We start from the raw sequence: 27,215 nt of genomic DNA, 5'->3' as shown, positions 1-27,215 counted from the left end.
TTGATTTGTTAAGAGCAAGATAAGGATGACAGTGTGCTCTTTGTATTGTAGATTCTTACTGCTCTTTCCAATTTTACAGCAAGTGTTAGACCGGGTAAGTCGAATGACCCAGGGGGACTTAGTGATGTCAATGGATCAACTCTTGACCAAACCACAGCTGGGGACCTGTCATAAATTTTATATGCAAGTTTTTCAGTTGCCCAATGGTGAGTAAAACTTGATGTGCCTTAGCCTATGTGTGTGAAAAGATGAATGCTTTTCTCCTTTTTAAATAGTTGTGAACTGTTGGCTTCCTTGTATGATCATGTATCATCCTACTAATTTTATTTCTGTTACTTCTTGGAACTACAGTGTACTGCCCTGTGTAGAGAAAAGTGTGATCTTACTAAGAGAAGACATTGTATAGATTTTAATTAGACTGATTTCTTTCTTCTAAACTGTTTTTTCTCTTCCTGCATGCTTTAGTTTGTCTAGTCCAACTTCCTGTTCAAAATAGGAAGGATTAATTTCAATACAGCATCAGATTTCTTAGGGTTTTGTTAGCCAACTCTTAAAAATATTGCAGAATGGGGATTTCATAGTCTGTCTGGGCACCATCCTCACTGTAAAGAATTTTTTTTGCATTGAAGAGAATCATAGAACAACCTGTGTTGGAAGGGACTTCAAAAGATTTTCTGTTCCTACCTTAACAAATCCAAAATTGCCTTGTAGCAAGTTGTGCACACTTCCCCATGTCCAATCCTTCTGCACCTTTAAGAAAGGTTCCTTTTTCTCTGTTACTCCCCTAGGCAGTGGGAGTCTGCAAAGGAAGGAAGAAATGCTGCTTGACAGGTTACCAGTGGTGCTGGCACTTATAAATGCTGTGGATGCAGATCTTTGTGGAGATACAGTCTTTGCATCTCTTGATAGAATCATAGAAAGGTTCTGCTGGAAGGGGCCTTAAAAACCATTTAGTTCTAGCTTCTCTGCCATGGCAGGAACTAGACCTTCCCCTAGACCAAGTTGCTCCAAGTTCAGTCAGATCTGTCTTTGAACAATTTCTTTTCCACTTCCTCATTGCCTCTTCCAGCCTTTAAATTGCCCTCAGAATGTCATAGGCTTTTGACTTGTAAGGGTGAGCAAATGTGCCTGGAAGGGAAGTCATTCTTTTGCCCACTGGTGCAGAGTCTACAGTGGTCTTAGAATACTCTGTTTAGGTCAGGGTATTCCATATGACCTTCACTTTGATTTTTTACTGGCTTGTTTTATAAAACAGGGGAAGATTTATAGCTAATGCTTTTTTTTTTCTTACTAAAATAAGTTATTTCAGTACAGTAATATGAATTTCTGCAGCTACCAATGTTACTTGCTCTTAGTCTCCTTTACAGTCTCTTGGGTGTGTGAGGTATCTAAAAGCAGATTAAGTGTAGTTGTCATCCTAACTCCCATGTTTTGTTTCTAGATCAGACAAAACCCCTGATGTTCTTTGAAGGGTGTCCCCAGCACCTGGGTTGCACCATCAAGTTGTGTGGTGCTGCAGAGTACGAGCTGGCTCGTGTGAAGGAGATCCTGATCTTCATGGTCTGTGTGGCTTATCATTCCCAGCTGGAAATCTCATTTCTTATGGATGAGTTTGCCATGCCCCCTACTCTCACCAAAAACACTTCCTTTCACTCCCTTATTGAGGAACCAGGAGATGAAAATGAACAACAGAACCTCTTCAATGGTGAGGACTTCAGCACAGCAGTCAAAGACATTGAACTATCCTCTGAAAAGCTGTCTGTAATCTCTGAGTCAGTGTCTTCTGATGAGGTTAGTTTGCCTGAACCAAGAGGTGTATTTGACAGAGGTGACCAAGAGAACTGTCAGCTGGAAACGGTGTCCTCCAAGCAGCAAGAGCAGCACAAAGTGGAGTCACCATTTGCAGTGCTCAGCTCTGTACCTCTTGCAATACCTGAAACATCCCCACTGCCCCTCCATGGCATGGACCAGCACTTGGCCACTCTGGATAACCAGGCACTAGAGCCTCTTCAGCAGGCAGATGATTTACAGGAATCCAAGAGTCAGATGAGAGTCTTCAGAGACCCTCTCCAGGATGATACTGGTTTATATGTCACGGAAGAGGTCACTTCATCTGAGGATCGTCTCAAAACTTACTCTGCAGCGTTTAAGCAGGAGCTGAAAGATGTCATTCTCTGCATTTCCCCAGTGCTGATGTTCCGTGAACCATTTCTTTTGACTGAAAAAGGCATGAGATGCCCTGCCCGGGAATACTTTCCCGAACAAGTTTATTGGTCTCCTCTCCTCAATAAGGAATACAAGGAGCTGGAGAGCAGAAGGAAGAAGCAATTGTTGCGGGATTTCTCTGGACTACAAGGGAGAAATGGGAGTGTCCAAGCCAAGGCTATCCAAATATTACCTTCTCATGAGTTAGTTAATACCAGAATAGCAGAGCATCTGCGTGATAGCCAGAGCTTAGCCAGAATGCTGGCTGACTATCGGGCCAGAGGAGGGAGGATACTACAGAAAAGCACAGATCCTTTTGCCCAAAATAAGGATGTGTCTAGTGTCCCTACTGGAAAAACTGGGAGCAGAACTGAAGAGGAGGAGAAGGGACTGGCTCAGAGTGAATCCTCATGGTCTCATAAGGTAAGATTGAGTTGTGCTGCTGAAAACTCAAGTTACATCAGTTTCTCATGATACACAGAAGGTGTAGGGTCTCATATTGAACCAGAGGGGATGGTTTTTGTCTGTTTCTTTCTGTTTGATTATGGTTTGTTTTGTTTTCTTTTTTTGACTGGGTCAAAATTTCTCTGAGAAATGCACAGTCAGCCCAGAATCAGTTTTGCCTGTTTGACTGGGCTGTACCTAACTGATTGCTGAAAATGGGTCCATGAAGAGGGACCAAACCTTAAGAAGTTTCTTAAACTGAGCTTCCTTGCTCCTTGTATTTGGCTATTTGTAGAAATGTACTTTCATTTTCAGAGGGCTTTATGTCATGGAAACAGCAGAAGGCTGTAATTACATTAAAATACTTGATTGATTGTAAAAGTTTGGGTGTTCTGAAGAAAAGTGAGAATCACATAATGGAGGGAAAGGAATCTTCTTTGAAATTTCAAAGCAAGGCAATATGTGTTTGTAATAAAAATATTTAAAGTTTTGGTAAACTGCCATGAAACTTGTATCTGAGGAAAAGGAGATCTTGGGACTTTCTTGAATTGTGAGCTGTTTAGGAAGAATGTCTATGAACAAGAGTAGCAGAATTGATCTGTTGGAACAGTCAACATTTTGGTCCCTGAGCCAATCAGCCCTTGTGTTTATGAGCAGAAGTCACTTTTTAATTGGCACTTAAATGTAGATCTCTGTAGCTTCACAGGCCATAATCTTACAAACTATAAGAGTAGCCCTTGCTCTGAATCAGACTGGCTGATGCTGTTTTAAATTTACTCAGTGATCAAAGACAAGTATTTGGTAACATCATAGTTTTGTAGGGTGTGGAAGGGAAAACAGCTCCGTTCCAAGAGCAGTGTGGTACATCTCTTCGCAGAGAATAGAAAGATTGAAATCTTTCTATAGCCTGAATGAGTAAATGAAGTATAAAATAATGGCAGAGTTTTGAATCCAAGGCGTCCTACACCATACAGTAATTTAGAGACTCTGGATGTTTGTCATGGGGCTTTTGTTGTTTTCTGTTTCTCTTGGCTTCATTTCCACAGAGACACCTGCATGTTCATTGGTTTCATTACGAGTTATGTTGTTCTAAAACTGGCACTTAGCAATTATACATAGTGCAGGTTTACCTGAGGCTGGGAGATAATGCCAAGTTCATCTGTATAAAAGGAGAAAGCAGATACTTGTCTTTGAATAAAATTACTAGAATAGAATTTTGTCAACAGAAGTGTGTGTGAATGGAGGTGTCTGTAACCACTGAAGGTTGTTTTCTCTCTACTAGGTGGATTGCCTGAGTCCAGTAAACCATCAGAGGCTTTGTGTTCTCTTCAGCAGCTCTTCTGCTCAGTCCAGCAATGCTCCAAGTGCCTGTGTTAGCCCCTGGTATAAAAACTACTCCTCTAGAGCTTGGATAGTTGCTATTCTTTCCTTCCCAAAGTCAGAGTCAGTGCCTGCCTCATGGCAGAATTTCTTTGGGGACTCCTTGGTAGGTTGTGCTCATCCTGTAACAGGAACTTTTGCCAACAGACTTTTGTCTTGCGTGGTCAGGTGAATCTACAGCAGTATTGCACAACCTCTAATACCCAAGGCATGAATGAGAAAGCCCAGCCTGAAACCAAATGCTTTAGTTGGTGTTTCACTGCAGAGTAATGTGTCTGTGTGGGGAGCACTGCATGCAGTCTTGTGGAGAAGAGTGAGTGTAAATGAACACAGGACAATGTCCAAGCCCAAAAGTGAGCCTTGTGGGAATCTTGGAGTACTTGTAGATTGTATTATCCAACAGTGGCATTGGAATATATTGCTATCTTTTTCATACTATAGTCATCAGTATTAAGGGGTTTATTTCCAGCTTAGGGGGCTGTAATTTGCTAATTGTGTGCAACTTATGACACTTTTATCTCTACTGTACAGGACAGGTCTTGGTGTTTAATCATTAGGTGATTTTTATCATTTAACTCAGGTGAAAATAAAGAGATGGCCCTCTTACAGGGAAAGGTCTAAAGTTCCTGTAAAAGCTTAGAATTGAACCAAAGAAAATGGTCATATGCTCCCAAAGCAGCAACAATGAGAGGATGTAAATTAGTGAAGTTAGGGATATCTGAATTATGACACTTAAACTGATACACAATTTAAATGGCTTGGTCATCTCAGGTTCTGGGGAAACTAAAGTTGCTATTAATTATGCTACAAGAATAAGGATTTCTTGAGGCTTTTTTCATGTTCTGGATGTACCCTTTTTTGTAGCTGTTTAAACATTAGTGCTTGAAGCTTAAAGATGGTTAGACTTCTGTGCCTAGATATTTTTGAAAATATTCTTCAGAAGTGTAGTTAAATTGTATTGGACTTTTAAATGTCAAGTTTAAAGTTGTTCTGGTAGGACTTTGATGCCATTATTAGCAAACCTGACAGCTGGGATCTAGGAAGGGTAGTCAAGTGGAAAAAATAAACTTTGAAGTTATACAAGGCTGTAAACAAGGCAGCAGTGGGTGTAGATCTGTGCTCCTAAAGGCCATTGCACAGCTAATGGTGATGGCATCCAGTCTCTAAAGTTTTTCTTTCTCTGCTTTAGGATTGTGACCATGGAGTTCTATGGGAAAAATGACCTAACTCTAGGGATTTTTCTGGAGCGCTACTGTTTCAGGTAAGGAGGAATTGATTCTAATTCACTCATGCTCACTTGTTACAAATGGATGCAAATGCATCCATTGCTTTCCTGTTTTGGCCCTGTCCTTCTTCCCTTCATGAGGAAGTGAAACAGATTATGAAACAAAGTTGATAAGTTCATAAAGGCAAATGTGTTCACATAGCCCTTTCTGTAGCAATTAGGGTTTAAGGGCCAAATTAGGAGTCTGAACATGTATTCCAACTGTCTGTTTTTCAAGACAAGCAACTGTTCTGGTCAGTTTTCTGAGGTTCCTCTTTGAAAGTTCATAGAAGTGTTGGCTAACACCACTCATTTAGTGTCTCAGAATAAGGCTTTGTCATATGTGCAAGGTGTTCAATGTAAATAGTCCAGAACACTTTGAGCCCTGGAAAAGTACTGTGTCATTTATTTCATCTCATAGAGGTGTAAGTTATGTTTCTGTAATAACTGGTGCTGTCACAACCCCATGCAGAGTCTCAGCAGGCTGTGAAGCTGGATAGGAACCTGCTCAAAAGACAAGCTTACTCTGTTCTCTTCATTGGCCACTTGCAGTAGCAGAAGGCTCTCAGTGTTCAGCCTTCTGGGGGAACAAGTATTTCTCCTTGTGGTGATCAGTGAGGAGCTTAGCTGCCCACTTTTAAATTACTGCTTCTCTCTGCTCATTAGGTGTAGTGTCTGCTAAAGTGAATGCTTCTCAATCTCCTTAGTTTCAGTAATTAAAATTCTGTATTTTTTCACTTGAGCAAGGAGAATCTGAGCTTTTTCAGGCTCTGTCTGGTTTTGAAGAATATCTTATCTGACTTTGGTACCTCAACAATTCAGCTTTTATTTTTCTGGTATTAGTCTTTCTTCCGTGACTTAAAAAAAACCCATCCAAATAAAGATCGTGGGTTTTACTGTTCAAAGATGTTCTGTGGCAGTGTGTTGCTTACCTTTTCCTTCAGGAACTGAAGCATTGCCATTTTAAGGTTTTTTGTCACATCTTTGTCCTTGTTAGTATTTGCTTGGGTACACTGTCAAAGCAGTCTTCTAATTTGGTGCCAAGGACTTCCACAGATGCCTTGGTCCTTATACAGAATGTATAGGTGGAAAGTGATTGATTGTAAAAAGGTGATAGCAACCAGTGTCCAGTCACTGCTTTTGGGACCTATTCAACTTCACTACATGCTCCTTCTAAATTGCTCTGCAGATGCAGCTTTTACTACAGGCGTAGAAAACTCTTTTACAGTGAAGATAAATAGTACCAGGATATTAAAAGGCATATCAGATCTGTTGAATCAGTTCTTCAGCAGTGCTGGTATGTGATCATTTATAGATGTTTCTGTTTCTCTCTGTAAGGCCTTCCTACCAATGCCCCAGCATGTTCTGTGAAACACCAATGGTGCACCACATCCGTCGCTTTGTTCATGGGCAGGGCTGTGTGCAGATCGTGTTGAAGGAGCTGGACTCCCCTGTCCCTGGGTACCAGCACACCATCCTTACTTACTCCTGGTGCAGACTGTGCAAACAGGTAAGCATGTGGACTTCAGAATCATTGCTATTCCAATTTAGTATTCTTGTTGTGACTGGCTTTGTATGGCAAGGCAGCATTTTTGAGAAAGTGCTCATGCCTGGAGCTATGGCTAAACGGGTGCCTATGTTCTCATGTTACCTACAAATTCCTCTTTTAGCCCTGGGGCTGTTGAGGGTGAAAAATCTTGTGTGAGGTAGTCCTGTTAGAAAGTGTCAAAACTGACTCTGAAAGGATAGATCTAAGCAGAAGAAATGGAGTTGCTCACTTAGAGGTGAAGAGTATGGTTCCTTTCTTGCAGTGAATCTTTATGAGCGTATGGGAAAGGGCAGAGACCAAGACCTACTGGCATAGCAATTGGCTAAAGCTACTTGCTGTTCTTTGATCTGCTGTGGACTGAAGAGCCTATATTGTGTCAATGTGATGTCTGGAGTTCCTTTAGTAGTCGTTAGAAAGTAACATCTTCATTAGAGAAATATTAAATTGCTTTTAAAAGCCCACAAGATGGTAAGATTGTGTATTATCTGGAACTTGTTCTGTAATTTAGCTAAGAAAACATTGCTAACTGGATGCTCATGTTTAGCTAAACATGAAGAGGCTTCAAAGAGATGAGAATAAAACATAATGAAAAAAGATTCATGCAGTACCTGAAATGCAAAACGTCTGAATTACCCATATGGATGACTCAGGTCACCTACTGACGCTGCCTTAGACATGAGTGTTGGATGTACAGATGCCTGCAGGAGGCTGACACAGTTGCTGACAGCAAGTTCTGTGTTGCTGTGTATACAGCTGCTCTGTAACCTTTTATTTTTGTGTGCTCATGTAAACACTTATGTGGTTGAGGTTGTTAAGTGTGTGTAAAGTGTCTGCTCTAAGCTTGCAAGCACTTGTGAAGTTGAAATACACTGCAAAACAGTACCAGCATTTGTAGCTGCAGAATCACCAGGGAAACGTATATGATATGGCCCCTGCTGCTGGCTGGGTTGCTGAAAATTGACTCTATACAGAGAAATAGCATCCCAGAAATAAGCTTCCATCAATGGTATGTTTGGACTCCCCCACTTTAGCACCTTTCATCAGCAGCCAGCAGTTATTTAACTGATTTATTTTAACTATGTGTTGGTCTTAGGTATGCATAAATGCTATCTTTGTTGTTAAGTATGTTTCAGGGTCATGGTTGCTTCTGGTACTAGAAATATTGCTGCCTGGATTATCCTCTATTTAATCTTGTTTGAAGGGTGAAATTTAGACACTTGCCTTTCAATTTTTCAGGTGACACCAGTTGTTCCCCTTTCCAATGACTCTTGGTCTATGTCTTTTGCAAAATACCTTGAGCTGAGGTTCTATGGGTACCAGTACACTCGAAGGGCCAACGCAGAGCCTTGTGGGCATTCCATTCACCACGACTATCACCAGTATTTTTCCTATAATCAGATGGTGGCATCTTTCAGGTGAGTTCCACTGCTAAAAACTTCTTCTCTCTCTGGTACTGTATGAAGCATGTGGCTCTAGTAAGGATTCATCAACTCTGTCCTTCACTGTGAGTATAGCATGGGATAGCATAACTGTACCATAACCACAAGTGCAGGATTGTGTGCTGGCTTGCAGAGGGCTTTGTGGTGGCATCACTGTCCTAGCTGTGGTGGGCAGTGTTCCAAGAGTGGATGGTTCCTGTTCATGATACAGAAGGGAAATGCTTTTCGCTATCTAATTCCACATGCTTTCAAAATTTTGGTTTTTCAGTATGATTTGTGCTTCTTGCCTGGGAGAATGAACAGTGTTATTCCTACTAAAGGCAACTAAAGCCCTGGGCACATTGGCAGTGGCCTTTTTCATATAAGGGCCTCAAACCTCAGTATGGTATAGGACTGGTACTGTGTGGTGTGGGTCCTGTTACAAGCTGTTGTATTGCCTTCTCAGCTACTCTCCAATCCGGCTGCTGGAAGTGTGTGTCCCACTCCCCAAGATCTACATCAAACGACAGGCTCCATTAAAAGTTACTATTTTGCAGGATCTCAAGGATTTCTCACAAAAGTAAGCTTTGTTTTTAATGTCTTCCTAATCTTATTTGTATTTTGTATTTTTATTAGAAGAACATATAACAATTTTGCTAGTATGATGAGATTTGGCTAAATACTCATTATTTGATAGAAAAGTAATTGTTTAAAACATGTATGTGTATATACTTCCAAGGGACAGTGGTACTGAAATATTTGTTACCTTTGCTTGCTCTGTCTGTACTAATGTCTCAACTCTTTGTCTGTTGGCAAGTCAGGTTAAACATTGCCAGTAGAAACTAAGATTCTTTCCATCTCTATCCCTGAATGTTTCACTGATGTCTGAGTCATATAGCATGATCCTCAATAATGCTGCCAAGCTATTGAAAGGTTGACCATCAGTAAGTGTCTGTCATTACCTTATGAAATGCCCAGTTAAAGTATTTTTAATTCTTCATCTAATGCTAAAAATGAAAAGATGGTCCTAGAAGGCCGGCCTGGAAAACTGCAGATTATACTTCATACTCTTACCCTAATGTTCCTTAATAGAACATCTGACCGAGTTTCAATTCTTCAGCCCCAAAAAACTGCAAAGACCTTACTCCAATCTCTTTTCTGAACAGAACTGTTGTCATTTTATTGGTCACGTGGCAACAGAACTCTGGTGTATAAAAGTCTTTGCCTTTGTTAGCTATTGAATGTGGTAACAGTGGGCAGACTATACCTCCTTGTAGTCTAAGGTGAACTACCATGAGCCTGGACACTTTGTAAATGTAGGAACAAAAAGGTGGAAGACAGGCAAGATGAAAACTCTGTAAAATCCAGCCAGACTGCTGTTCTGCCTGGACACAGCATTCCTGTATTGCTATATGTCTCTTTGACCATCTGACTTCAAAACCTGTGGAGCTTTGTTTGGAGCTGAAATAGAGGTACTCATTTTTTCCCAAGCCCTGCTGGTGGAGGTACAGCTTGCAGAGCTAGATTCTTCCTAATCACAGACAACACAATAGTTCTCCTGTGTTAGTAATGTGTTTAAGACATTTGTATTGCTGTCTGACAACTTCTACTGCTAAGAATAAATGGTAGAGACAAACATCAGCATATCTAACTTCTAGATTTCTCCTTTTACTAATAAAGTTTCCCCAACTTTCTCTGTGAATACAGTTGGATAGCTTACTATGCAGGAAGGCTATCATATACTGTCTTTTGTATTCTTAAATGCCAACCTTCAACACATTCAGACTATTTTAAAGAATGTTGAAGTAGCTCCAAGTAGTCACAGCTTAACTCTTTGCATTGCTGTTGGCAGGGTGTCACAAGTGTATCTTGCTGTGGATGATCGCCTTGCTTCTCTGAAAACAGATACCTTCAGCAAAACGAGGGAAGAGAAGATGGAAGACCTCTTTGCCCAAAAGGAGGTAATAGACTGATTTTATATCAGTGGTCCATAGGCTAAGTATGGGAGGAGCTACTCAGATTTTGTGTCATCTTGGTGAGATAACACTAACAGTTTTCCTTTTGGCAGATGGAAGAAGGAGAGTTTCGAAACTGGACTGAGAAAATCCAAGCAAGGCTGCTTTCATCATCGCTGGACACGCCTCAACAGCTGCAATCTGTTTTTGAGTCTTTGATAGCTAAAAAGCAAGGACTTTGTGAGATGCTACAAGCCTGGAATAATAGGTAAGAGGAAACATGCGGGAATCATGAGCACCACTGATACAGTGTTGGTTCTGGGAGGGAGAAGGCTCAGCTGCAGTTTCTTTCACTATAGAGCAGTTACTGTATAGAGCTTCTGCTGAATGTGTTCTACTGGTTGAGGACACACAGCTGATCACTTTGAACAGAAAATCATTTGAGGCCACATTATAAATGCATTGTGTTGTAGAGCACAACTTGCATCTGGAGGAGAAATTTTCATTTGAGTAATGATGGAAGAGATGGGAAAGGAGGAGCATGGGACCTGTGGATTGGGTGAAATAGTCTCAGAGCTAAAGAAAATGTGCTGTCTTGGGCCATTTGATAAATCTTTGGCACGTGTTAGCAGCAATCTGAGTTTGTTATGGAGAAACTTCAATAATTTGTGTCATTCAGAGATAACACCAGTAACCTACCTTTTGATAAATTTTTCTTTCAAGGTGGTGGTTTTGTGTGGGTAGTTTTTGTTTGTTTTATTTTTATATTTTGTTTAAGATTGCAGGATCTCTTCCAACAAGAGAAAGGGAGAAAACGTCCATCAGTACCACCCAGTCCTGGGAGACTGAGGCAGGGTGAAGAAAGCAAGGTATGGCTAACAGACTATAGATCTCTGAAACACTTTTTTTTCCCGGGGCAACACAATAGTCTTAAGACTGGCTTGAGTTCTCTTTAATAGTTATTAAACTAGTTTTACTGTGTCTTGTAGTTTTCAATTGTAAAAGCTTAAACTGTGTGCTAGTATATGTATCTTTTCCTAAAAGATGTGAACTAAGAGCCATATTGTGGAGAGGAAGAGTAAGTATGAATAGGAGTTGATGATTTTCTGTGATGTTTGTGTAGTGTTGATGTGAACACTGACCTCAGAGGGCTGCAGTCATTTGTCAAGTGTGTGCCTAGATAGGAATTGGGCTGTCTCCTTCAACCCTAGGTTGTTGCCCATCAGGTGCATCCCTTGTGAAAACGAAAAGAAATAATATTGAGAAATAACAGAGCAAATTATGCAGGAAGGACTGATAATGGCTTTTCAGGATATAATGTTTCCTGTGGGAACTGACTGAAGGGATGGATTTTGGACTGCTGCCTCAAGAGCTCTGTCCAAGGATACACACACCAGCATACTGAACCTCCAACCTTTGGGGAGCTGGAGCTCTGAGGAAATGTCTGGGCTGCAAGGCAGGACAATCTAAGCATGATACCGAGAGGTGGAACTCCCAATAGTTCTATGCTAGCAAGGTGCACTAAAAACTCCTAGAGACCCTGGATTTGCTCTGCTGCATGCACAAATGGCCCTTCCACTTAACACATATTTTTTCAGTGCTAAAGCAAACCTTACCTTGATCTAGCAGGAAGTAGGTTCTTAGAGAGAGAGTGTAGCAGCATGCACAGGTAACAGGCATCATAAGCATCCTGTGAATGAACTTGGGTTGCTGTTGCCTTGTCTTTTTGGTATGGTAACAGATATAGTGACATGCAGAGGCTGAGAAGTGGGTGGGAGTTCTCAGTTATAAGTGCTCCACACAGGAGGAAATAGAACTGTAAAGAGCTTGGCACCAATGTTGGTGTTTTGTTTTTCTGCCTAGATCAGTAGCATGGATGCTTCCCCACGCAATGCTTCTCCAGCTCTGCAAAATGGAGAGAAAGGTCTGTTACTTATTTTTCATAATATGCTAATAGAAGCATGTTGTAGCCATTTTCCTGACATAATATGGGAGCTTTTGCCAAATTTAATAAATCAGAGAAATACCAAATCCCCATCATGTCACATTTGTTTTTTCTAGTGGTAAGGTAGAAGTCGGCCATCTGCTTCTACTATGAAGCTGTATTACTAGTGATTAGTAAATTGGCCCACAAGAATTTTCACTGAACTTTAGTTTAAAAACTTTCAGAAGCTTTCTAATTAGCTGAATAACTACATGGAATTTGGGAAATTCTCAAAGAGGCCTTTTGCCTCTTCTGTGATCTGGTTATGGGTGCTGAGATCTCTTCCCTGTGAGGCATACTGGGAGTCTGTGGGAGCTGAAAGTAGTAGTTGTAATAGTACACATTTTCTGGAGGTTACATGCTACACTGATGAGCTTGCCCAGTCCTTTGGTCTGTGTGGCCTTACCTGCTTTCTAAGTGAAAACTTGCTGAAAGTAGGTGCTGGTTATAGCTTGGGCTGGGAGCAAACAGTATCACTTCTGACAGCCATGTAAAATTATTTCTTCTGTCCTTAACTGTCCTTGTACTCTCAGAGGATCGTTTCCTGGCAACTTTATCAAGTCAGAGCTCCGCAGGCTCCACCCATCTACAGCTACCCACCTCCCCAGAGGTTTCATCAGAGCATGTGACTGGTGTCAACACACTCTCTGAACAGGACACGACAAGCAGCTCAGAAGGTATAGTTCAGTTGTGATCCTATATTCTTTCTCTTGCTTTTCTGGGCCAAGTCCACAAAATCCTTTTAGGAAATGACAACTGTGTGGTCTGTAGTCATCCTTCTGAATTTACAGCTTAAACTTTGATATTGTGATGCAGACCTGGCATGTGTCTGTTCCAGATGTGTTTGATGGACACTCACTGGGATCTACAGACAGCCAAGTGAAGGAGAAGTCTACTATGAAAGCTATTTTGGCTAACTTTTTGCCTGGAAACAGCTATAACCCCATTCCCTTTCCCTTGTAAGTACTGCATAATATATATAAAATGTACAAAATCAGCAGCCTTGACAGATTGCAGGCAGAGCCATGCATGCTTCCTTTGCTCAGTGTTTAATAATTTAAGGCATTACTTAAGTTTGCCTGAGTAAGATAGAGAACTTTGTCAAGGTAGGAAGTTTTCTGTGTTCATTCTAGGTGATTCTAGGTTAACTACCTTTCTTATGAATGATCTGCCCTTGTGTAAAGCAAGTATTAGTTTCTTCTCCTAGCAGGCATGCCTCCTCAGAGCTCTTGTGGGAGAGGAAGGGGTGGGGAAGAGGGGAGAAAGGTGCCTTCTAATTTCATTGCTCCAGGGAGGGAATGGAAATGCCCTTCTTTAACAAAGACATAACTAAAGCTACATGCCTGCATCTTTTTTTTGCTTCCAGAGCTCTTCCAAGGGTTGGACTCAAATTGGCATTGTCTGGGTGTAGGTCAGGTTCAATGGCTACTGCATGTGCCCTCAAGTGTCCCTCTCATGTGAAGATGGGCAGGCTGGAAAGTCTTTCAGCTACTTGGTCTGCGTGCTTTGTAGTGTTTCTTGTTTGACATGAGCCTAATGTTTGGCAGCCTGAGTTTAATTTGGGAATCCCACCCCCAGTGTAGGAGCAGAGGCCTTGGGCTGGTGAGGTAAAAGCTAAATGACTGACCCTAGAGATCAGTGAAAAAAAAAAAATCATACAAGAATCCAGGAGGCTTTGGGGAATTTTCTGTGATAAACTGCCTGTTTAGAAAAGAGTCCAGGTTTGTCCCATAAGTTCAGTCTACAGGCTAAGCTGCTGGATAGTCAAAACAAACTCAGACAGGTTTTGGTGCCATTAGAAACAGTGGCTGCTAAACAGAAATAGACTCTTATTCTAACCTAAAGCTGGTCTTCTGATCCAAGCAGCTTGCTTGAAATGCTGGTTTCCCTAACACTCTACCATTTAGAATTAACTACATAGTTATGAATGTGTCTGTTGGGAGAAGGTGATCTGGGGAGCTTTGGTTCTATGCTGAGACTTGCAGCTTGTGTCTGGGAGTGCAGTGATGATATCTGGGTTTTGACCAAAACTTCTATTCTTTACACAATTTTTTATGATCTACTAACAGTCTGTTGTTTTCATTTAGCGACCCAGATAAGCACTACTTAATGTATGAGCATGAACGTGTACCTATTGCAGTCTGTGAGAAAGAACCAAGCTCCATCATAGCCTTCGCTCTCAGGTACTGGTGTGATTTGGCTTTTCATCTGACACACTTTGTACTTTTGCAGCTTTTGTGTTTGAGGAATATTTAAATTTTGATGGTAGGGAACAAGCATGACAGAATTTCTGTAGTAAGCCATGATAGAGTTTTTGCCAGAGATGGGGTTCTTTCCTCTTACTGCTGAGATAATGAAAGTTCAACTGGATTTTGGACTTTTTTAGTGGAACTCTAGTATGCAAAAATGTCTTAGTTGTGTGGTGCTTCTTTTAATGAGATATCTATCACTAGAGAAGGAAGTGCAACTAAGGTTTGTTCAGCCTCTCCAGCTGGAGGAAGTGCAACTGAGCTGCAGAACAGCTCTTAGTATTGATATTGCAGTCTGTTTCTTACCTACCTTTGGTCAAAGCAGCTCTTCTCGCCAGCTGCTTCAAAAAACCTTGAGGTTTGCATGTCACAAGGCAACAGATTTTTGAAGAAGTGCATTCTTAAACTGTGGGAGGGTGAAAAATAAAGGGATATTTTTCCTGCAGTATTGTCTAGAGCAGCTTCTGTTCTAAGAAAATAAAATTCTAATAATAAGAAAAAATAAAGCAGAGGTTTTTCTACTGTGGTGTTTTGTTTCCTGTGGTTGTCTCTGAACTGAATCTTTGGGCTGGTATTGCAGAGTTTCCAAGAGAACTCTTACTTATTTTGGGTATTTCCCTTTCCCTTTCTTTTCTTCTTTCCCTATCAGTTGCAAGGAGTACAGAAATGCCCTGGATGAGTTGTCCAAAGCATCTCTGAAGAGCAGTTCTGAAGAAGGACTACAACCAAACAGGTTACATGCAGGAACTATAGTACATAGAGTGAAGACATAGTGATGGTAAAAACTAGGATGAGGAAAAACCCTCAAAATATGCCCCTGTTAGGTTGTCTGCTTTCTGATGGAATCTGACTCATTCCATGTAACCAGCACATACTTCAGTATGTGAGTTTCCATTTCACATTATGGACTACCTTGGCTCCATCACCTAATCTCTTGGCTGCATGCATAGTAGGAATACTGGGCCTGCTTACCTTTGCTGTGGTCATGGATGGAAATTTGCTATGGACCTTGAGAGATATTTTTTACGAAGATGGAGGAGGACAACTTTGGAGAGTCCCACACTGTTACACCTTTAAATGGTGTCTTTTTCCTTTAGTGTTTGGGCAGGGGAGAGAAAGAAATGTCCAGGCATAAAGCAGTAGTGTCTTTGGTGGCAGCATTTGTTGGTTCATCACTTCTTTGTTCTTTCTCCTTTCAGCATGTCAGACAGCAAACCCAAGAGCAGCAGCCCTGTCCGCCTGCCCGAGGCTAACACGTGTCCCCTTCGCAATGCAGAGCCAGAGCAGCGTAAGACCATTTTGCCAAAATCATCCATGGTGTGGTGCTAATATCAGCGCAGACTTGAGTCCATTTAACCTGGATTCTGGTTCATGTGGGGAAGAAAAAGCAGCATTCTGAGTTGAAATTGTGACTAGTCTTAGCGTTGACTTAATGTAACACATGAGAGGAATGGGAGTGTGTGGGCTTTTTAGTTTTATGAAGCTCTTATGACATCATTAGTTCTTATGAGAACTATTATGAGCTCAAACTGTCATTCTCTGATTTAATGTTATTGTGTAGTGAACCTAGAATTGTTCTTGAATCCAGCCTGTTCAGTGGGATATAATGCCCTTCTTTTGGCATTGTCCTCTTTAAAATATCTTGAAATGGAGACATGAAGTTCTTACTGTATTAAAGGCACTTATTCTTGGTCTGTGTTTTCAAATGTCTCTGCACCCTAGGGTGCTACTCAGAACACTAATCATCCACCCTCATGGACCTTAGTTGCCTGAAGTTGCAAATGAGTTATATGGCATCATTGCCTCCCATAGAACAATGAATGTGGAATGTTCATAGGAGTCATGCTGTTATTAAACTGCCTATGGAAATGCCAACACCATCTTTTCTATTCCTTTTCCCTGTAGCAAAGAAACCATCTGGTGTTTTGTCTTTCTTCCGTGGCACGGGAGGGAAGAGCCCAGACCTGTCTTCGCAGAAGAAAGAGACCTTACGTGGTGCTGACAGTGCTTACTACCAGGTTGGACAGATGGGAAAAGAGGGAGCAGAAAACCAAGGAGCAGAGGCACAAGGTACATGACTGCAGAGTTCATCTTCTCTCTTGGGTTGGTACTTCTCCCAAACCTCATTCATCCATGTAAGGCCCCAGATGCACTCCTGCTTGTACTTTTTCAACAGTCCAGGTTTACTCAGCATGAAAATGAATCATTTGAACATCAAATATGTTTTTTTCCTAAGTTCATTGCTCTTCTTTGTGATAAGGGAGACAGGATCTTTCAAATCCAAGCTATAGGGACATGGAGTAGTCTGGTCTTGAATGCCTTTGGATTGAGCTGACTCTAGTTAAGCAGCCCTGTCTTTCTCAGTTGCTGTTTAGTTCTTATTGTTTAGCTCATGGAAGATGAATGAAGAGAGAGGCTGGATTTGTGTCCATAAACAGCAGTGCCCTTATAGCACATGTATTATATTATACAATTATAGCTGTGTTTTTAATTCCCTGTGTATAGTTCCCTCTGTAGTCTTGGAAAAAAAAAGCAAATATTTTTCTTGTAAAGTGAGTTTCCAAGTAGTACCTAATGTGGCTTTCTCAGTAATGATAGTGAACAGCCCTGACCAAATGCCCTTTATGCCTACAGATGATGGAGATGGAGGTGATGGACAGAAGAAACAGGTGGTGAATCCCCATGTGGAACTCCGTGAGTAGTCTTAGCTGGCAAACTCATTTCTTCATGCACATGCAGTAGAAGTCTTAAAGTTAATGGTTGTTTTTTCTTGATAATTTACTTGGTATCATGAAGGAAAAGCAAATCAAGAAAAGAGCGGTGCAGTTTTTACCTACTGCAATCAATCTCTTTTGCCAAACTACTCCATAAACTTTTTTTAATTGTTCTTTTGTCCAAACACTTCCCCTTGACATATATTATAAGCTTACCTAGAGGGAATTGGCTTTCCTGTTAATTTTCCATTTAAATCCTGTTGGTTGAAACTTCTGAATTACAATAAGAATGAGAGAGATGTTTAGCACAATCATACTCCTCTAGACACGAGTAGAATCTCAGTGTTGTCTCTGGTAGTCAGTGCATGTTGCATGCTGTTATTGAGGGAAACCATTTTCTGCAGAGTTCTCGGATGCGAATGCCAAGTTCTACTGCCGGATTTATTACGCTGGGGAGTTTCACCGGATGCGTGAAGTGATTCTGGGGAGCAGTGAAGAGGATTTCATCCGATCCCTCTCTCACTCCATGCCCTGGCAGGCACGAGGTGGCAAATCTGGAGCTGCGTTCTATGTGACTGAGGGTAAATGTAGCTTCTTCCCTCCTTGTAATTAGGGGTATTACTTCTGTATGGTGGTGGTTAGTGTGTCATTTAATCCCTGATAACCTCTGTCCAGAGGGTTGCTAAGTGATTGTTAAGTAGTCACTGACAAGGGAAAATTAAGTGGGTTGTTCTGGGGTCTTCAATATCAAATTATTTGTCTCTTTGTATGTGCAGGAAAACAAAAATATGTTCTGTTTTTCAGCAGTAGCAGCTAGGAAGGCCAATTGAAGAAGGGTTGTACTCTCAGGCAGGCTTCAGAAAACAAACACTTGAGCAGAATTCAAGGAAAACTTGTTGTTAAAGACACAGTGTTTCTTATAATCTCATGTGTTAATCTGATTTTTTTTTAGAGGTTTGGCCATTTTTAGGCTTCTATGTAAAACAAGTATCGAATAGAATGGTCTGTAGGCTGTTTCTGTTGGCTATAGGAAGCCCGTATAGCTGAGGTAGAGCTAGTGTAGTCAGTCTCTTGTCCATGTTTTACTGGAAGGTAGAAATCCAGGGAGGCTGAAATTCAGAATATGTGAAGTAAAAAGAATCTAGAAATAGGCTTCTGAGGGTACAGATTTAAGAGAATTGTACTGCTTTAATGTTTTAGACCATTGCAGCTATGTGACAGTCCTAAAATAATTGTAAATATACATCACTTATTGTATGTAACCCTGTTGCCTCTGTCTGATGTTAAAACAGATGATAGATTCATCTTGAAGCAAATGCCTCGTCTGGAAGTCCAGTCATTCCTTGACTTTGCTCCACACTACTTCACTTACATCACTAATGCAGTTCAACAGAAGGTATTAAAAAACTGCTTTTTATTTTAGGCAGTGTTCTGTATTTTCAAGAGTAGTAGAACTTTCTTTTAACCTTTTTCATTTAAATAAAAGAAAATTTTGGAGGGTGAGAGTTACTTTAATAATGGGTTTTTGAGATGTAAAGTGGAAATTATGCTTGGACTTCTGAGCTGTAATACACAGTCAGACAGAACAGTCATGCTTCTAGTATGGGATTGCTGATTGTCTCTACACAGATCTTAACCCATGTCCTGTCTTCATTAGAAGCCCACAGCACTGGCTAAAATCCTTGGGGTGTATCGAATCGGTTACAAGAACTCTCAAAACAACACTGAAAAGAAGTTGGATCTGCTTGTCATGGAAAACCTTTTCTATGGCAGGAAAATGGCTCAGGTAAGAGCAAAGTGTTCTTTTCCTTGCTGTGCAGTTGTGACTGGGAGAAAGAGCAGGGTCATGTGTAGCCATCTAGGTGACTTTTAACTTTGCATGTGCTGTTGACCTCCCTCACTGCTCAAAGGTGACAGTTTGTGCCTCTTCCTTGTTAAGTGATCCTCAGGAGCTTGATGCTTATATTGGCTAATTCAGATAGCTGTTGTGCAGGGTTCAGTCTTCAGAAGTCTTGTTTGTCCCTGTATCTCTGGTGTCTGAGAGAAAGCATTACTAACCTGGTTATGAAAATGTAAAATCTTTTTACAAAACTTTCAGAGGAACTGACTGGAGTTACAGACTAATTTGTTTAGAATGAGAGCATCACTCAAAAGAGAGTTACTCTGTAGTGTGGGGAGTTAATTATTTTTTCAACCCAATGTTCTTTCTTGGAACCACTTCAGGTGTGGGACAGTCTTACTCTTAGTCAAGGAAAAGTCATCTTTATCAGGCACTGGAATGAAGATATTAAAATTTCTAGGGGGAAATTCTCTTTAAATAGAGATTTGAAGCTGAAAAGGAAGTTCAAACAAACATCACTTTTAGATAGTATCAGTTCTTTCCACTTTAACTATCAGTTCCTGGTCTCAAACAAGGAATGTTTGTGGGAGGAAGTGGATGGAGGGAATTCTAGATTAATGTAAAGGATGTTGTGGGTTTTCTTTCTGCTTGTCTGTTGTTTAAATCATGAGGAGGGCTCAGGCACTACAAAAGAGAAACCCAGACAGACTGTGGACTCTGTTCCATGCAAGTTGGTGAAATCTTGACTGGACAGAACTTGAACAACCTTCTCCAACAGGGAGAAGTAGGACTTTGGACTGGAGAACTCCAGAGATAATTTGCAGCCTCGTGATGGGTCTGTCTTTTGCCTTGCTGCTGTTAACAGGTGCTTCATGCACCACTCACCTCCCTCTTCAGTGGCTTTGCTTTTGTCAGCAATTAATTCTGTAGAAACTGGCTGGAAAACTGAGCTTACCTAAACAATTTAAAAAGTAGAGGCACCCTTTTCCTCTTAATTTAGACTAGATATTAGTGAAACAACTTAGCTAAAACTTGTGAATTGAGGTGGCAGAGCTTCACCCAGGCTTACATGCTATTCTCTACCAAATATTTTTTGTTAATTGTCTTCCTCCTAAAGAGGAAGAAAGAGTTGCCCAGCTGTGCTGCCTTCTCAAGTGCTTGGTACTGAAGTCTTTAACCCAGAAAAATGAAACAAAGTAGTGCTGTTCTCCATTTGCAGGTGTTTGACCTGAAGGGCTCTCTCCGGAATAGAAATGTTAAAACAGAGACAGGCAAGGAAACCTGTGATGTGGTCCTGCTGGATGAAAACCTTCTGAAGATGGTTCGGGACAATCCTTTGTACATCCGCTCCCATTGCAAAGCTGTGCTGAAAGCCTCCATCCACAGTGATTCCCAGTTCCTCTCCAGCCATCTCATCATCGACTATTCCCTGCTGGTGGGCCGTGATGATACCAACAATGAGCTGGTTGTTGGCATCATTGGTACGCTGTGTTTTGTATTTTGTTGCTCTCAGATGATGAAATGGTTTTCTTCTGGTTTAGATGTTCATAGTGCTCCCACCAGAGAGATGTGTGTCAGGAAATCTTCTCTTCTTCCTGGTGGAATACCACTCTCACCTCTTACAGGTATTCAGAGTGGAGGCAGGAAGTCTTCTCTCCATGTCTCTCATAGGCTCAGATTAGCATTTGCATTGCTATGAGTATAGGCAGGAGGCCTCAAAGGTAGTTTAACCTACACTTTGACTCCAGCTGAGTTTTATGTGTTTAATCTGTAAACTTTAGTTTAGTCATGTTTACATAGGCTTTTCAATCTTGTGTGGAGGTGCTCTAAGGAGAAACAGTATTGGTAGGGTTGGAAGAAAGAAGTTAAACATGATGGGGTCTCATATAATCATACAGTCTGACCTGGATAGTGTGGGTGGCAATGCAGTAATTACCTTCTACATCCTCTGAGTTGTGACTGGAAAGTAGAGACAGAAAAAGCGATGGTTTAGACAGACAGTATAAAAGACTTAGAGATGAGGCAATTTTGCAGGATATGAAATTGACTTAGGGAAATGGTCTTGAAACCCAGCTCAGAAATGCTTCCAGATGAGATCTCAGGACAGTAGGTCTGGATTACACTTATTCTGATAAAGCTCAAAAGCCATTTCAATAACATTTCTAGTTGAGAAATAAAGTCCCAGCTACAAAGAAATCTCTTGTTTGTTGCAAGTTGTTATTACTTTCTAGGTTTGTAGACTCTTGAATATTGGAATAAACAAGATGGGACTACACTGACCATGTGCTTCTCCTGTATGTGTGGCTTTTTGTTGCCCTATATCAAGTCTTATCTGCTAGATTTTATATGATATTTAAAGCTACCAGTTCCTTTAGCGCTTTACACAAATATATGAAAGAACTTAGTGAACACAAATATTATCAAGAAGAGAGGACATGTCTGCTGTATCAGGCTATCAGAATGTTCTTTAGATGATACCCTGAGAACTTTTAAAGTACTCAAGCTAAATTTGTGTTGGACTGGAACTAAGAAATCTTAGCTTGGACTGTGTTTCAGTCTGAGGTCAGTATCTCTACCTATTTTAGATCCCTTTGTGATACAGGAAACAAGTAAGTGAGGTCTCTGAAAACTGATCTGACTGCAGCTTTAGCTTTGCAGGCCCAGATGTTCGCGTGCTTGTATTGACTGAGCATGCCTTCTCTGGAAGGGGCTTGGAAACAATTCAGAAGTTGTCTTCTTGCTGCCCCCTCTGCCAGTCAGGGTCACTGGTGATGTTTCCAGTCCTCCCTATCATAACATGGCAATCCCTTCCATTCTGCTATCAAACCTGCAGGTGGCTGCAGTGATGACAAATACTGGTTTAAATGGACAGGGATCCAATCCTCAGTGCTTCTAGTGGGGCTTCTGGGATGAGGGTGAATGAAGTGACCCTTGTAAATGAGCCCTTGACACTCTAACATGGATAAAGACAGATGTGCTTGGGCAGCCTGTTCTTGTGGACACAGGAAGAGTTGATTGTGATCTTGCTGGACTTTTGAAAGACTGTATTCACCCTACCCAAACATAATCAATACTACAGAAAATGAGGCAACTGGTAGGGAAAACACTGAAACTCTGACTATAAAGCACTGCTGCTTTCCGGCCCTTTTTGCTGGGAAATAGATACATTTTTAAACAGTCTTACTTGGATTAAAACAAATAAAACATATTTGTATGTGGATTTTTTTTTTATTGTAACAGACTATATTCGTACTTTTACCTGGGACAAAAAGCTTGAAATGGTGGTAAAGTCAACTGGCATCCTGGGAGGACAAGGTAAGTCCAGACTGAAAGCAAAGATTCTGATCATGTTTCCTTGTTACATGGAAGCTTTCTATAACACTGCTGATAAAGTCACAACTTCCCCACCATGCAAATTTGTGACAGATCAGGTTGTCGAGAACAGAGGAAGGAATAATAGAATACCAGGTTGGAAGGGACCTCGAGGATTATGTGATCCAACCTTTCTTGGCAAAAGCACAGTCTAGATAAGATGGCTCAGCACCCTGTGCAACAGAATCTTAAATCCCCTCTGTTGGGGAATCCATCCTTTCACTGGCAAGACTATTCCAGTGGCTGGTTGTTCTCATTGAGAAAAATGTTCCTCTTGTGTCTAACTGGAATCTGCCCAGGAATAACATATATCCATTACCCCTCATCTTTTCCATGTGGCTCCTTGTAAAATGAGTCTCCATCTTCTTTTTAGCCACCCTATAAATACTGGAACGTGATGATATGGTCTCCTCTAAGCAGCCTTTTTCCAAGGCTGAACAAACCCAGTTTGCTCAGCATTTCCCCATATGGCAGGCTTCCCAATCCTTGGATCATCTCTGTGACCCTTCTCTGGACCCTTCAGCCTGTCCACATCTTTTTTTCTCTCACCCCACCCTTTTTTTTTTTTTTTTTTTTTTTTTTTTTTTTTTTTTTTTTAATATGGCAGGGACCAAAACTGAGTCCAGTATTGCAGGTGTGGCCTGGGAGTAGCACCTTCCAGCAGTGGAAGATAATGCTGAGATACTGGTGGGATAATGACTTCTGTCCTTCAGTCTCTCTGCTGGTGATGTCCTTGTTGATGCAGCCCAGTGTCCCTTCCTGCTGGCTTTCTTTGCCACAGCAGCAGTAGCACTGTTCACTGCCACTGAGCTGCTTGTCCACCAGGATCCTCAGGTCCCTTTCCCAGAGCTGCTCCCCAGGGAGATCCCAGCCTGTACTGTGCTCCTGCATTATGTTTTCCCAGGTGCAAAACCTTATGCTTGTTTGTTGTTGAACTTGATAAGGCTCTATCTTGTGGCCTTTAGGTTAATGGTGTCTGCTGGTGTAATCTCATGTGACATCTGTCTGTTCTGCAGTATCTTTAGCCCATTTCTAACTGCTCTTCACTCTTACACATTAGGTAAGATGCCCACTGTGGTCTCTCCAGAACTGTACCGGACCAGGTTTTGTGAAGCTATGGACAAGTATTTCCTGATGGTGCCAGACCATTGGACAGGACTGGGCCTGAATTGCTGAGCTAAAGCCCATACTGGGAAAGCACAAGAGGACAATGACATTCTAGGTCACTCTGTTCCAGCGGTCTGTCCAGCAGCAAGAGGATTGCAGCTCCATGTCTACACTGACCACGTGCATCAGGCTGCAGAGTGTGAAATCTGCTTGCACTTTAATCCCCTCTTGGAGGATAATAAGCAAACCTGCCTCAGTAAGGATCTAACCTGTAAGGTACCACTGAACAGCACTGATAAGTGACATCCCTGCTGTCAGTAGGGAAGGTGATGCTAACTCCTTCTAAGTGCTGGACTGAGATCTATCCAGATCCTGATGGTGAAGAAGTACATGATCTCTGCAAGTCTTGCACTGCCAAAATGGTGTTGAATACGTGCAGCTCATGTTTCTGTAGTGGATATTTGGTACTGAAAATGTGAAATAAACTCCCCAAATGTGGATGGGGGAGAGAAGAATGAAGTTAATTCATGAGTTCTGCTATTGTTGCAGAGGTCTGTAATTGACCTCTTTAGCATCCATTAATAACTTGTGCTGTTTATGCTCCATAGTTTTAATTCTTACTGGGTTCTGTAAACAGTATTTTTTTTAAGGCAGCTCCACATCTATAATGCCCTAGGACTCCATCTTTTAAGTTATGTTGCTGCAGTACAGCTCTGGTTTATCTGTCATAATTGCATTTTAGCTGAATCCCATAAAAATGGGTTATCAGTCATCAGTATAGTGCAAAACTCAAAACATATCCCTTCCCTCCTAAACAGTACTTTGATCTGAATGTTGCTCAAATTCCTGGAAACAGGTAACTAACATACCCTTTAATTTAACAAAACTTGATTGATTATAGTTATGAAGCAGATTAACCCTTTCCTTAGTAAAGTTATTAAGTTGCTAGACATAGTGCATACTGCAACTTTCTTCTTAATGCAACTATCATTCCTGGCAGATCACTTCAAATCCATTTCATTTTCCCTTTACTTTCAAGCAATGCAATTACCTCATGGTGAAATTTTGCCAGGAGAATGTTTTTCCTGCATTCATGACGTGATTTTTTTTGGTCACGGAGATGAATGTAGTTGTTGTTTTCTGTAAAAAGGAAAACCTGAACTAACAGGTATCTTGTATGATGCACAAGATGTACAGAGATCTGTGAGTCTCTATATTATTACAATAAGCATTTCTTTCCATTTAAAAAAACTTTGCTCATTTTTGTAGGTGATGAGTTTACTTTTTCATTTCATTATAATACAGGTCAGTAAATAAGAGGAGTTTTAATGCATTTAAGAGGCAGGAATACTGTCCTTTGACTTCCAGTCTCTGATGGAAAAATATCAATTAACATGGAATCTGGGATAGGATAGCTCTTAGTGATCACTTGCTCATTCTAACCATTTGCCTCATAATGCCCTCATCACTGTAACTATGGATTGAAATGTGCATTTTGTTCACTTCTCCTGTCTTCAGTATTTCTTTCTGCAGCAATGGTGGTGGCTGTTTAGGAGTGACCAGCAGCTGGCAGCACTGAGAAAGGAAAAGGCCAGGAGTGAGAATTGAGTTATTTGCTCCAAAACCAACCAGTGCAGCTCTTGTCTGAGCTGCCAGGAGGCAACAGTCACTGGTGTTGGAAGGAGCCTTCCCCACCCTATTGCAACACTGTACTAGAGGATGAGCAAAGATGCTGGCCTTGAAGCAGCAGAAAAGAAAGTGTACTGATTTCCTCAGTGCAATGTGAGAATTGTTTCTGGGGGTGCACTGTTGAAGGCTGCAGTGGTGTGTGCTGTGGAAAGAGGACACAGTACTCCTTGCTTCAGTCCAACACAGCACATCAGGTACAGCTGATCACCTCTGGGGTGCATCTTGCCTCTTTTGTTGAAATGCTCTCCCAATTTGCCTGGCTGTGTGTGGCCTTGTTTAATGAAGTCAACCAGTCCATCAGCTCAGTGCTACTCCCACTTCTGTGGCCTCTACCTACTGTCTTGGTTCATCAGTGTGAAAGAACCTGCCATGCAGCCTATGTTCCAGTCTCTGTTGAAGTTTACATGTGTTCTCCTCCTTCCCTTCTTAAAGTTTACAGGCAAAACTTGACTGTCCTGGCCAGCTAAGGTGACCCAACAGCAGCTAATTATGTTGTCTTCCACCTTTGTCAGTATGTGGATTGGTGGATGGAGCACAAGTGTGGGCATGGCACCTGCACTAGGCTGATGTGATGTGCTAGCTCAGTCTGTCACCAGTAACCCTCATCCTTATCCTGGGATGTGTGGCTGCTCTGTGCTGCTTGTGTGCCAGAGTCCTGAGCAGATGGCTGTAAGCAGCTTCATCTGACAGTGGCTGGTACTCCTGAATGTGACAGCACGAGGCTCTCAGCCCTGCAGAAGGGACAGAGACATGAATGGTCATGGCCCAACTTCTTGGGCTGAAGTTACAGCAGTTGGAGGGATTTGTAGGAATGATCTTGAGCTGGTATCAACGGTTAATTTTTGGCCAGGATACGGCTGATAGACTGATTAGACTGGAGTACAGAGTAAACTACTGGTCGTGAGTATCACAGTAGCTGCAGTATCAGCTGGAGTTGGGTCATCTTGGATGTCCTGTGATATAAAGCTGTAAGCATTTCTAGTCCAAATCCCAGCAGCTGAATAGGTTTCCTCAAATGTTCCATTTTCAGTATGATAGTTGTCCTGACATTTCAATTATTACCAAGCTTAATCATCTCAGAAGGAGAGCAATACTTACTGCAGAACAAATCTTTGAGAGCTGCTTGGGAGGCTGTGTTCAGTCTGTGTCCCTGTAGAATTCCTAAGGATGAACCCTTTGGTCAGAACTTATTTCTTTGTTTATAACACAGGTTTAGCATATGTGTAAGTAAATCCCAGCTGCAAATATGAAGACTGCATTTCTTCAGAGCTACACTGACTCTTCTTTTGTTTTGATCTGAGGCCTTGAGACAAATGTCTAAATCTTGTTCAAGTCAGAAGCAATGACTGAGTCAGCATGTGGACAGCAGAATGCCTTCTAGCAGCCCAGGGATGCATTCTGTCGCCAAAAAGCACATGAGGGACTCTTGCTGGTAGAGCAGTTCTAGTGGGCTTAGGGGAGGTACCTGTGGAATCTCCTCTATGAAAATGACCAAAACCAAATGGATTGCTCACTGGCTAGTGGCCAGACTAGTCATTCTTCAAAGCACTTAATGTACTATAATGTATGCATTTCTATTCTAACTTGGTTCAGCTGTGTTTTATAAAATTGATGTACTAAACTATTTGAGAATATTTGCCTTGACTACTTGGAGAATCAAAATGTTGTGTATATAGATCCAAATAAAGTGACTAAAGTATACTTGAGTCTGTTCCATGTGTGGAGCAGTTAGGTCTCATTGCACCCCATTTCCCTGATCAGAGGCAAGGCCACTGCTCACTGTGCAGGGATTGCTGTGCTGCAGACTGCCAGCTTTGTGTGCAGTGTAAGATGCCTCTCCTGTCTCTGTACCTCACAGCTTGTCTCCTCTGATGGAGCAGCACCTTGGGGCAGCTCCCCAGGGCAGTGGCAGTAGAATGTGCACATAACCTTTTACACAGGTCTGTCTTCTCTGCAGGTGCTGTTCCCCACAGTGCTGTGTGAGGCAGGGTTCCAGTTTTGTCCAGCAGGTGCTGGTGTGCCTTTGCCCAGTTCTGCCACCATGT

General features: G+C 41.5%; 1 protein-coding gene across 8 annotated transcripts in view; it reads left to right on the top strand.

The window, feature by feature from the left end:
- Positions 1 to 26,871, top strand: part of PIKFYVE (phosphoinositide kinase, FYVE-type zinc finger containing) — a 62,634-nt gene extending 35,763 nt beyond the window's left edge. For 5 of the 8 annotated variants that reach the window (XM_050976732.1, XM_050976734.1, XM_050976731.1 and 2 more), the window contains 25 exons: positions 80 to 206; positions 1,442 to 2,628; positions 3,932 to 4,032; positions 5,219 to 5,290; positions 6,632 to 6,803; positions 8,079 to 8,257; positions 8,727 to 8,840; positions 10,113 to 10,221; positions 10,329 to 10,483; positions 10,994 to 11,084; positions 12,079 to 12,139; positions 12,733 to 12,876; positions 13,038 to 13,158; positions 13,566 to 13,694; positions 14,287 to 14,382; positions 15,098 to 15,181; positions 15,648 to 15,736; positions 16,354 to 16,518; positions 17,083 to 17,142; positions 17,567 to 17,743; positions 18,455 to 18,558; positions 18,820 to 18,948; positions 20,222 to 20,483; positions 22,243 to 22,317; positions 23,435 to 26,871. In XM_050976732.1, the coding sequence (XP_050832689.1) occupies positions 80 to 206; positions 1,442 to 2,628; positions 3,932 to 4,032; positions 5,219 to 5,290; positions 6,632 to 6,803; positions 8,079 to 8,257; positions 8,727 to 8,840; positions 10,113 to 10,221; positions 10,329 to 10,483; positions 10,994 to 11,084; positions 12,079 to 12,139; positions 12,733 to 12,876; positions 13,038 to 13,158; positions 13,566 to 13,694; positions 14,287 to 14,382; positions 15,098 to 15,181; positions 15,648 to 15,736; positions 16,354 to 16,518; positions 17,083 to 17,142; positions 17,567 to 17,743; positions 18,455 to 18,558; positions 18,820 to 18,948; positions 20,222 to 20,483; positions 22,243 to 22,317; positions 23,435 to 23,550 (4,119 nt within the window). In that variant the 3' untranslated portion in view covers positions 23,551 to 26,871. The remainder of the gene's footprint in view (positions 1 to 79; positions 207 to 1,441; positions 2,629 to 3,931; positions 4,033 to 5,218; positions 5,291 to 6,631; positions 6,804 to 8,078; positions 8,258 to 8,726; positions 8,841 to 10,112; positions 10,222 to 10,328; positions 10,484 to 10,993; positions 11,085 to 12,078; positions 12,140 to 12,732; positions 12,877 to 13,037; positions 13,159 to 13,565; positions 13,695 to 14,286; positions 14,383 to 15,097; positions 15,182 to 15,647; positions 15,737 to 16,353; positions 16,519 to 17,082; positions 17,143 to 17,566; positions 17,744 to 18,454; positions 18,559 to 18,819; positions 18,949 to 20,221; positions 20,484 to 22,242; positions 22,318 to 23,434) is intronic. The other 3 variants (XM_050976735.1, XM_050976729.1, XM_050976728.1) reach the window with 2 other exon arrangements.
- The last annotated feature ends 344 nt before the right edge of the window (positions 26,872 to 27,215 follow it).

This window comes from Serinus canaria, chromosome 7 (assembly GCF_022539315.1).
Source record: "Serinus canaria isolate serCan28SL12 chromosome 7, serCan2020, whole genome shotgun sequence".
Lineage (NCBI taxonomy): Eukaryota > Metazoa > Chordata > Aves > Passeriformes > Fringillidae > Serinus > Serinus canaria.
The sequence above is the reverse complement of the archived record's forward strand: the minus strand, read 5'-3'. Positions and strand labels throughout refer to the sequence as shown.